Source organism: Ailuropoda melanoleuca, chromosome 4 (assembly GCF_002007445.2).
Source record: "Ailuropoda melanoleuca isolate Jingjing chromosome 4, ASM200744v2, whole genome shotgun sequence".
Lineage (NCBI taxonomy): Eukaryota > Metazoa > Chordata > Mammalia > Carnivora > Ursidae > Ailuropoda > Ailuropoda melanoleuca.
Window position 1 is genome coordinate 126,103,144 of NC_048221.1, and position 12,321 is coordinate 126,115,464.

Sequence of the window (12,321 nt, forward strand, 5' to 3'; positions counted from 1 at the left end):
TGGACCCCAAGATCAGGAGTCACGTACTCTACCATCTGAACCAGCCAAGCGCCCCTAGTTTGCTTTAAGCCAGCTCTTCAGTGTTTCATTTTGGGAAATTGCTTTGCTTTTTTAGTCTACTATTCTTCAGTGTCTAATTTGTTCTTAATCTGGTTCATTATATTTTTTGTCTTACATATTTTTATTTTGATCTCTGTAAATTCCATGTGGGTCTGTTTTGTGTCTTCTATATAAAAATATAAGAAACTTCTATGTAAAAATATAACATGGAATATAGTTATAATTACTACTTTAATGTCTTTGCTAATTTTAATATCTTAGTTTGGGGTTGATTTTATTTGATTGATTTTATTTTATTTGATTGATTTTTCATATTATATAATATTATAAATACTATTTTCTTGCTTCTTCATGTCCCTGGCAATTTTATTGCATGCCAGATACTATAAATTTTGCCTTGTTGGGTTCTAGGTAGGATATTATGAATAAATATTCTCATTTTTTGGGGGGGCCACAGTTAACTTATTTGAAAACAGTTTGATTATTTTCAATCTTTTAAGATTTGTTATGTGGATCTGGAGTACTGTTCGATAAAGCAAATTATTCCCCACTAACTAAGGAGGGTCCTTCTGTGTATTACTTGCAGTGACTGTGAATCATGAGGTTTACCAATCTGGCTTGTGGGAAATGGCAATATTCTTGCTTCTTTGTGAGTGTAAAATACTGTTACTTCTATTCCTTCTGGGTGTTTTTTCCCTAAGCTGTGACTAATTTCCTCACTTGCATGCAGTGTTTAGCTGAAGTCTTGAGGGGCCCTGTGGGTATTTCCTAATTCTCTCTCTGTGCAGTGCTCTCTCTGGTACTCTTTCTGATGAACTCTAAGTCCTGTTGGTGTCCTTGGAATCTTAGCTCTGTCTCTTCCACTCAGTGAGTCAGCTGATTCCCACCAGGATTCCGTGTCCCCTACATTGTAGCCTAGAAGTAGAAAGCCATTAATTGGATGGATCATTGCTCCCATGCTTTATATCATGTGGTTTTTCTCTTGCTGCTATGAGTATTTGCTCTATAGCTTTGTGGTTTTGTTGTTGTTGTTGCTTTTAAGTGGGTTCCATGTCTAGGTGGAGCCCAACGTGGGACTCAAACTCATGACCCTGAGATCAAGAGTTGGTTGCTTAACTGACTGAGCCACCAAGGCGTCCCTATGACTTTGGTTTTTAACAGCTTAGCTGTGACATGCCTCTATATGGGCTTTGTGTTTATTCTGATTTGTGTTTATCATGTATCTGCAAATTTGTCTTTTTTCAATGTTTTTCTCTCTTCATCTTGGATAATACTTTCATATATCTTCGGTCAGTCCTTTTTACTTTGTCATGTCTATTTTGCTGTTTTGTCCAACCAACACATTTTTTTTTAATTTCAGAAATTAGTTTTTCAGTTGTAGAGCTTATATTTGATTTTTTTTTCTTTTTTCAAGAGAGAAGCACAAAGTCTGTGTGCATGTGTGTGAGCATGGAGGGGGGAGGGGCAGAGGGAGAGAATCTTAAGCAGACTCCACACTGCGTAGGAAGCCCAGTGTGGAGCTCAGTCTCATAATGCTGAGATCATGACCTGAGCTGAAATCAGAAGCCAGACGCTTAACTGAATGAGCCACCCAGGCGCTCCTTGATTCTTTTTCATCGTTTCTATTTTTCCCAATGTGATTTTCATGTATTTAAACATTTTGTTTTACTTCATTGAGGTTAATAATAGTTGCTTTAAAATCCTCTTGTGTTAGGGGCGCCTGGGTGACGTAGTCGGTTAAGTGTCTGACTCTTGGTTTCGGCTTGGGTTGTGATCTCAGGGTCATGAGATTGAGCCCCACATCAGGTTCCGTGCTCAGTGCAGAGTTTGCTTGGGACTCACTCTCCCTCTCCCTCTGCTCCGTCTCCCTCCCCCAACGCTCATATGCGCTCTCTCTCTCTAAAATAAATAAATAAATCTTTAAAAAAAAAAAGCCGCCTTATGTTAGCTTCAACATCTGGTTTCATCTCACTGTTAGGCCTGCTTGACTTTCTTTTCTTCTGAAAATATGTTATTGTTTTGGTTCTTCATTTGTTGGGCAATTTTGGATTGCATCCTGAATTTATTAATGTTAGTTTGTGAAGGCTCTGAATTTTATTATTTTTGTTTTATGAGTAGATTTCCTATGTTTTACAGATAATTTTATGTTTTAGGCTTGAACTACAGACTGTTTCTTCGCTGGCCGCTTTGGTCTCCTTTCAGATCTTTTATCTTTAGCTGCTTTCTTTGCTCTGTGTCTTTTTTGTTAGGGGTCATTCAGAGATGTGGGTAGATAGAGTTTGGGGATATCTTCACTGGTTCTTGCCGTTGTGGTATCCTCCACATTCTTTAGTGTTAGTAGTCAGCCTTCTCTTTTCTGAACTCTCAGGCTGGAAAGTTAAGGGGTTTCCCTTAACATAATCTTCCTCACCTACCTCACTGTACTTAGCCCCATGCTAAAAGCCAGAGAGAGGGGAACTTGGTTTCTCTATGTTCTCCTTTTCTCCAGATGACCATGAAATTCCAACGAAGTGTGTATGTCTCTGTTTACTCACTGGTTCCTTCAAGTATATGCTTATGTATTATTATGTACAGGTTTTATAGTTATTTTCTGAAGCAGAGGAAGGGGTTATCTGGCAGGGTCTTTATCCATCAAACTTGGAAGGGGAACCGTTGAGTACCAAGTATGCAAGTTTTAAGTTCTAGGGTAATTACTAATAGAAACATATTGTAATTTCTAAAGTGTTGGTGGTTGGGGGGAGGAACAGAATAATAAGAAAATCGAAATGCAGTCAAAAATAGGAGGGGAATCATAGAACCAGTGGGAGAAACAGTACAAATATAATTGTAGATTTAAACCCAAAAACATAAAAAATGATGTGAAATGCAAAGAGACTAATGTTCTTTTTTTTTTTTTTTTAAAGATTTATTTATTTATTGTAGAGAGAACACATGTGAGTTGGGGGGAGAGCAAAGGGAGAGGGAGGGAGAGAGAGAATCCTCAAGCAGACTCCCCGCTGAGCATGGAGCCCCAACTTGGGGTTTGATCCCAGGACCCTGAGATCATGACCTGAGCCAAAATCAAGAGTCCGCTGTTAACCGACTGAGCCACCCAGATGCTCCAGACCAAATGTTCTTTTTTTCTTAAGATTTAAAGATTTATTTCTTTATTTTAGAAAGAGAGAGTGTTGGGGGGGAGGGGCAGAGAGAGAGAATCTTCAAGTAGAGTCTGACTTGGGGCTCAATCCCATGACCCATCAGATGGTGACCTGAACCAAAACTGAGTCAGAGGCTTAACCGACTGAGCCACCCAGGCTCCCCCTAAATGTTCTTTTGAAAAGACAAAGATTGTCAACCTGGGGAAAAATAAAATATGATGACACTTTGTTTATAAGAGACACACCATGTATAAGGATATAAAAAGATTCCAGGTTAAATGGTGGGAAAAAGGCATGCAAAACCTTAGTCACAAATATTCATAGCCGTGTTATTCATAATAGCCAAAACATGGAAATAATCCATATGTCCATCAGCTGCTGAATGGTTAAACAGAATGTGTTATATCCATACAATTCAGCCTTAAAAAGGAATGAAATTCTGACACATGCTACATGGGTTTACCTTGTACAGGTACATGTAACATGGATGAACCTCAGAGACTTAATGCTAAGTGAAGTAATTCATACACAAAAGGTCACGTGTTATACTATTTTATTTTATTTATTATTTATTTAAAAAAGATTTTGTTTATTTATTTATTTAGAGTGAGTGCATGAACCAGGGGGAGGGGCAAAAGGAGAGGGAAAGAGAGAATCCCAGGCTGACACGGGGCTCGATCTCATGGCTCTGAGATCAGGAGCCAAAATTAAAGGTCAGATGCTTAACTGACTGAGCCACCCAGGTGCCCCAACTATTTTATTTATATAAAATGTCCATAATAGTCATTCTTAAAATGTCATGAAAATATGCCAAGTAAATACTAATAGAATACTGCTATAGCTATATTAGTATTAGAGAAGATAGACTGTGAGGCAGAAAGCATTATTATACATGTAAAGAGGACCAACTTATAATGATAAAAGCTTCAATTTTTTTTTAAGGACTATTTATTTATTAGAGAGGGAGAGTACACAAGCAGGGGGAGGGGCAGAGGGAAAAGCAGACTCTCCGCTAGCAGGGAGTCCCATGCGGAGCTTGATCCCAGGACCCTGGGATCATGACCTGAGCCAAAGGCAGATGCTTAACTGACTGAGCCACCTAGGCACCCCTTAACAGCTTCAGTTTATTAGAAGATGTAACAATTTAGATTTTGTAATTCCCTAATGACTGTGTTTCAGATTATATAAAACAAAAAATGACAGAACTGCGGAGTCAAATTGGTAATCACTGTGAGAGATACCATATGCCTCTCAGTAATTAAAAGACCAAATGAGCAAAAAAATCAGTTAATGCCCTATAGATTATTTGAACAACCATATTTTATGATCTAGTGGGTTTACTTAAATAAGATAAATATACGATGAACACTTTTCAAACATACACAGAATTTATAAAATTTGATCGTACATCATGGCTTAAATCACAGCTAATTTCCAAAGCTTAGTAATATACAAAATTCATGAAACGAATAACAAAAAGATATAAACAGAGAGTTTTGTTTGCTGTTAAGAACTATTGTTTTAATTCTGTGTTACTAGTAAACAAAAAATAGTGAACAATATATGAACTGCAAGGAAAGGTATATAGATATGAAGAAATCAAAAGTTGCTTCTTTGAAAAATAATAAAATTAACAGACCTCTGGCATGATTGGTCATGAGAAGAAGAAGACACTAATGGGTGTTATTAGGAATGCAGTGTGACATATCAAATTCTTTAAGTGTTAAAGGTTAAGAGGATAAAGGCCTGAACTTAAGAGGTTAATGTATAAAATTTTTAAGAAAAAACCAATGGGAAGATCTTCATGACTTGTGTATGAATCTTCATAGATTTTTTTGTAATAGTTCCAAATTGGGAACACTCCAAATGGCCATCAACATGTGAATAAATAAACAAATTGTGGTATATCCATATAATGGAATACTGCTTAGCCGTAAAAGGAAACAGACTGTTAGTAAACTAACATTGTGCTAAATCTCAAAATACTTAATGCTGAATGACAGAATCCAGAGGAAAAAAAGTACTTACTGTATGATCCCATACATATAAAATTTTAGAGAATGCAAGCTAATCTGTAGTGACAGAACATAGATCAGTAGTCACCTGGGGATTAGAAGAGGTGAAGGAGGAGCAGTAGGGATGGATTACAAAGGGACGTGAGGAAGAGCATGTTGGATATGTTACTTATTTTGATAGTGATGGTAGTTTCACAGGTGTATACACACTTCAAAACTTACTCTACTGTATACTTTAAATATGTTCAGTGTAGGGCGCCTGGGTGGCTCGGTCGGTTAAGCATCTGCTTTCGGCTCAGGTCATGATCCAGGGTCCTGGGATCGAGTCCCACATCAGGCTCCCTGCTCAGTGGAGAGTCTGCTTCTCCCTCTGCCCCTCCTCCCTTGCTTGTGCGTGCTCTCTCTCTCTCTCTCTCTCTCTCTCTCTCTCTCTCTCTCGCAAAAATAAATAAAATCTTAAAAACCAATATGTTCAGTGTATTGTGTGTCAAGTTTATCTTCAAAAGACTTAAAAAGAAAAAACTTGTTTAGAACGGTATGAGAAAGTTAATTGGAACCCAGTTTCCTTGTGAATGTGGATATAACACTCCTAAACAAACTAGTAACATGTGACTTCCAGGAAGATATAAAAACAATAATACATCATGACCAAATTGATTGTATTTCATATATACAGAGTTGGTTTAATATGAGAGAAATCAGTTAAGGTAAATTCAGCACATTATCATGTTAATGAAAAATCATATAATCATCTCAGTAGATGAAGAAATGTTGATGAAATTTAATACTTGTTTTTGATAAGGTCACTCATCTCAGAGAATGAGGAATATAGGTATCTATAAAAATCTATTACAGACTTAATGTTGAAAGATGAAAACTTTTAATATGAGAGTTATAAGCATGGCTATGAACACTTCTGATCAGTGCTGTACATAGGTCCCAATCAGTGTAGTCTGGTAAGACAAAACAATATAAGGTGTGTGTAATGGAGAGGAATAAACAATACCATTATTATTTGTAGATGATATGATTATGTATGTAGAAGTTCCAAAGCAGCCTCTAGATAACTTCTTAGATGTAGTAATGAGCATCTAGCAAGGTTAAACCAGTCATTATAGAGAATTTTGCCTTTCTGTGTACCAGTTTTCTGCATAAAAATGTAAAATTACTATTTAAAAACTCATTTAGAAAAGAAGATATTAGGAATAAATTAAATTTCATGTACATTTTTGGAGAAACAAATGAAACGATTCAGAAACATTAAAGGAATATTAAATAAATGGAGAGAAATACCGTGTACATGAGTTGGAAGACTGGTTATTTATAAGTTGTTTGTTCTTCCATATTTATCAATAGATTCAGTGTAATCCTATTCAGAATCATAACTTTTGGGGGTGGAATTTGACAAAAATGATTCTGGAGTTTATATGGAATTAAAAAAGAATAAGAATAGTGAAGACTTTTGTGGAAGAACAAGGTGGGAGTATTTCCTCTCCTGGTTATTAAGGCCTCTTAAGGTTAAGATAATTTGATGTTGGGGGAAGACTAGACCAGTAGACAAATGGAGCAAGTGGATGCTTGATTTATAATAAAAGAGGCAATGCAGTACTCTTGGGAAAGGATGACCTTTTCAATAAATAATGCTGAGAGAATTGGGTATCTCGTGAAAAAATAAAACTGGATCCTTCTTCACACCATACAAAACAATTCCAGTTGATTTTATTTAGATCCATATTTGAAGGTAGTGCGAATGCTTTTAGAAGATGTGTAGGGGAAAGTGTTAGGGCAGGCAAGGAGGCCTCAAATAAAGTATTAAGTAGTTTGGACTTTATTTTGAACATAAGGGTTACTAAAAGATTTTGATCCAGAGGCTTGTCATTTGATTTTTGTGAAGAAGACAGCTTTTGGTAGTATCTAAGCTAGGTTGCAATTCTGTTTCTGGCCATGGTTGAGACTTTGTTTTCGGAAAACCCTTGTAGAGAACACTTAAAAATGCTGATAAATATATTTTTTTAAAGATGTATTTATTTATATGAGAGGGTGGGGGAGGGGAAGACACAGAGGAAGAGAGAGAATCTCAAGCAGACTTCCTGATAAGCGCAGAGCCTGACTTGGGGCTTGATTTCAGGACTCTGAGATTATGACCTGAGCTGAAATCAAGAGTTAGGTCCTTAACTGACTGACCTACCCAGGCCCCCCCAAAATGCTGATAAATCTTAACAAACACTTGAAATACCTCTCTGTGATTGGAATGTACTAAGGAAAAATTGGAGGTTAAATATGAACTTACACTTAAGGATGCTTATTTTGCACCCTTTATATCTGAAGTGAGACACTTAGCTCATTAATTTTCACTTATTAGAACAAGCACAGATCCTCTCTATACATGTATGTAGGGTCTCTAGCATTTTGGTTCCATTTATAGTTTTGAGAAACATTTCGAACAGCTTATTTGGGAATGAGAATGATTTCTTTAACTTACTGAGCATATTGGAGAAGTTATTTCAGGCAGGTGTAGCAGTAAGAATAAAGGGATAGAAGTGAGAAGAGTTACAAAACACTAGGAAGACCTTTGTTACTAGAACTACGGTTTTTGTTAAAATTAGACATGCAACATTTTTGTTCAGAAATGTTTAAGTCATAGTTTCAAAAACTAAAATATGTACAAAATGATTTTGAACTTAGTAGCCATTCTAAAGAAATCATCCAAAAGTATAACAATAATGCAAATGTAATTCTATAGGAACGCTAAACATCATATAAATTGCCAGACATAAAGCACCCCCCAAGATTACTGTCTATTAAAACGGACTATGTTTCTTCAAAAAATTTTTTGTAATTAATTAACTTTTAGTAATTTATACACCCAGTGTAGGGCTCAAACTCATGACCCAGAAATTAAGAGTCACATACTCTACTGACTGAGCCAGCCAGGTGTCCCTATATTTCTTTTTTAAAAACAGTTTATTGAGATAGTATTCCTGTATCATACAGTTCAGTCATTTAAACTGTTTGTTCAGTGACTTTCAGTATATTTCTAGAGTTGTATAGCCATCACCATAATCAATTATAGAACATTTTCATCTCCCCAGAAAGAATGAAACCTTTTAACCTTTAGCCATCCCTCTCCAGCCTCCTCTTCAGTTGCCCCAAACCCTAGGCAACCCCTAATAATATACATGATGTTTCTGTAGATTTGCCTATTGGATATTTCATATAAATGGAATCATACAGTATGGGGACTTTTGTGACTGTTTTTTTTTTCAGTTAGCCCAGTGTTTTCAAGGTTCGCCCATATTATAGCATCTACCAGTATTTCATTTGTGTGTATTGACAAATTATATTTTATTTTATGGATATACCACATTTTATTTATTCATTCATCAGTTTGTGGATATTTACATTGCTTCCACTTCTTGTCTCTTGTGAATAAAGCTGCTATGAACATTTGTGTACAAGTCTTTTATGGACATTGCTGGATCATATGGTAACTCTATGTTTAATAGTTGATGGAACTGTCAGACTGTTTTCAAAAGAGGTATACCATTTTACATTCCCATCAAGAAGTGTGTGAACGTTCCCATTTGTCTACACCCTTGTCAATACTTATTGTCTTTTTGATTATTTATCCTAGTGGGTTTAAAGTGGTACCTCATTTGGTTTTGATTGGATATCCCTTATGATGGGCCCTTTGTATATCTTCTGTGGAGAAATGTCTATTTAAATCTTTTGACTGTTTTAAGTTGCGTTAATTTGCTTTATATTGTTGTGTTGTAATTGTTCTTTTTATATTCTGGACTCTAGACCCTTTTCAGGTATATAATTTGCCGATATTTTCTCCTATTCTTTAGATACCTTTTCATTTTTCTTGATAGTGCAGAATTGTTAATTTTGATAAAGTCCTGATCTCTTTTGTTGTTTCTGTGTTATGAGTGTTTATTAATGTTTTGTTTGAATACTTTCAAAAATGGTTTCTGTACATTATTTTGCACTAAAATTTATTTATGGCAAAATTTTATTAGCATTTAAGACTGATAAAGTTTAATATGAGCAGTTTTTACAATCTTTTTCTTTCTTTTTTTTAATTTACAATTTTGTCTGAAACTTTTGTTACAGCTCTATAGTGTCAACCCTCCTTGCTCTTATGGATGGATTAGATAATAGGGGTGAAATTGTTGTTATTGGTGCTACAAACAGACTTGATTCTATAGATCCTGCTCTTAGGAGACCCGGTCGTTTTGACAGAGAATTCCTTTTCAACCTGCCTGATCAAAAGGTAAAAGTTTCTGTTTTTAATATATGAAGATCTGTTTGTCATCCAGTTTTGAAGCATGTATGCACTTTGAAAGTGGTATTTTATGAATTTTCATTTTAAAAATTTTGTACTTAAGGGGATATCTTAGTAATTCTAAAAAAAATGCTTGAATAATTTAGTCTTTTTCTCTTAATACCTGTTAGAATATTTATGACTTTTAGGAATAGGAAAACCCTTGATTAGATTACAAAATGCTTATTTATTCTTTTCTTTAGTTCTCCAGATTTATTTGTAGTAATTACCTTGGATGGCAGGTTATATGTCTCTAGTTAGCCAAAGGAGCTGTGTTCCCATAAAAATAATGTGTTTAGAGTATTAGTGAGTTTATGAATAAGAACCCAATGTGCAAATTTTTATAGAAATGACCATGATATCATATTTAATTAAAAACAGCAAAAGTTATTCATAATAGTATATTTTTAAGAATGTATAATTAAAACAGGGCAATGTATGTATAATTAAAACAGGGCAATGTATAGTCATTGTGTAAAATGTTATTTAATATTTTATACAGTTTTTTTTCCTTAATCCTGCTTGACATTTTTATTGTTGTTCTTGGTTTGAGTAGTTTAATCATTGACTGTCTCTTCACTGGAAACTCAAGTTTGAAAGGGGGAGATATGTAGAGAAGATACTTTATTTGACAATGTTTCCCATGTAATTTAACATTTCAGATAAGCATAATTAAAACATTTGTAACATATAAATATAACCTAGAGAAAGAAGATATATAGAAGTAACATATAAATATAACCTAGAGAAAGAAGATATATAGATATTATAATATACACACATACACATTTGTAATTGTTACATAACTTTGATTTTAGCTCTCCATGTAAAATACCTGGTTTACATATATAGATGTAAAAGGCTGTGATTAGAACAGTGTACAAGACCGTAGGGAAATGAAGGCAGTGGTGCTGCTGTGTAGAGCAGTTCGTACTTCCGCTTGAAATCAGTCTGCATAGCCAGTAGTAGGTGTCTCAGTTTCGGATTGACTGTCTAACTTAAAGGCTTTAATTAGGTACTGAATTTACCTGACTTTGTTGGGATAGGAAGCCTAGCATATGCAGCATCATTTTCATTACCCCAGTGTAGCTTTCAGGACTGTATCAATGCATAGAGGTGTGCTTAGTTGTAGAAGACAAGGCTGAAATGGGAGCAGTCTATTTCAGCATGGGAAAGCATCAGCTGTCTTGTTCGGGACTTCTGATGGTCCAAGCACATCTTTTAGGCTCTAGCGTATGTGGGTAATTTGTTTAGTTCTAAGAAACACAGTCTGTGTACATTTTGGCACAGAAAAGCCATTATCGCGATTAATCAATTGTCTTCTAGTCATGTGGCCCTCAGTCATGTATGCCAATTATAGTCCTCACGATTCAGGTGCAGTCCATACAAATCACAGATTTAACAATAAACAAGGTCTAGAACAGCTCTGTCCAATCGAATTTTCTGTAATGATGGAAATATTCTGTATTTGCCTTGTGCGTTGAGCAATGTCCAGTCAGGTAGCCACTAACCACATGTGGCTATTGAGCTCTTGAAGTGTCACTAGTGTGACTAAGGAACTGAATTTTAAATTTTCTTTAAAAATTTAAATAAAATAGCATTATGTGGCTAGTGGCTTACCACATTGTACAGCATGGATCTTGACATAGTTTTCCATGTGAATTTTAACTTTCTACATTTCAAGGAAACCGTGCTTTGAGGCTTAAACCTAAGGTCATTTTTTCTTGGTCTGTGTGGAACACGCTTGGACTGTTTTGTTTGTTTGGTTTTTTTTTCCTTAGATAATATTTAAAGTCATGAGATTTAAAATTGAGATTATCAGATCCTCTGTCCTAAGGAACAGTTAGTAAGGTAAAAGGAAAAGTATCAGAGTGGATTCTGGAAGCCAAGTGAAGAAAGTGTATCAATGAAGAGGGTGTGACTAACTTTGTTTTATGTTGCTAATTTAAGTCAGATGAGAAAATTGGCCATTGTTTTTAGCATTATGTAGGTTATCAGTGAACCTAGATGGGAGCAAGTTGACGTAGCGGTGAGTGCAAAAAAGCTTGACTGGAGTATGATTAGTTTGAGAACAGGAGGAGAGGAATTGGAGACAGAGAATGAAAGTAAGTTTTTCAAAGAGTTTTGTTGCAAAAGGAAGCAAAGAATTGAGGTGATAGATGTTGAGGGAATTAGAGGCAAGAGAAAGTGTGTTACTTTTAAGCTGGGACAAATAGCCAATAGAAAAGGAAATTTTGGTGATGAAATTGAGAAAGAATTTCCCAGTATGTCCTTAATAGGCAAGAGGGGCCATAGTATTTACTATATGAGTGGCGAGAATGACTTTGGATAGGAGTTGGATAGTTTGTGATACTAGGGAGAAGATAGAATATTATGGGTACAAATGCCTACAGGTGGACAGATTTAGTGTGGAGTGTCTCTGGAACTTTTCCTCTAACTGCTTTAGTTTTCTCAGTGAATTAGGAAGCAAGGTTGAATGAGAAGCTGGGTATGAAGACAGAGAAACTGAACTAGTCTGCTAGGAGATAGACCTAATGAATGACCTAGGGAAGGATTAAAGGCAGTGATAAGGATCTGTTTGAGACATTAATTTAAAGTGATACCAGTCATTGTGTCATATTTGTCCTGTAGTTTGGGCAGTGGAATATCATGACTCCTGCTGTTTGACCAAATAAAAGTAAAAAAAAAAAAAAAAAAAAAAAAAAAAAAAAAAAGTAAAAGCAAGCCTTGATTCTTCCAAATTTTAGTAATTTAGTTAACTCTTTATTAGCATGAAATAGCA

The 12,321-nt window shown here is 35.4% G+C and overlaps 1 protein-coding gene across 1 annotated transcript in view; it reads left to right on the forward strand.

Moving 5' to 3' along the window:
• Window positions 1-12,321, forward strand: part of ATAD2B (ATPase family AAA domain containing 2B) — a 152,189-nt gene that overhangs the window by 59,810 nt on the left and 80,058 nt on the right. Inside the window, exon 14 of the mRNA XM_011235412.3 lies at window positions 9,329-9,488. Coding sequence (XP_011233714.2) covers window positions 9,329-9,488 — 160 coding nt within the window. The remainder of the gene's footprint in view (window positions 1-9,328; window positions 9,489-12,321) is intronic.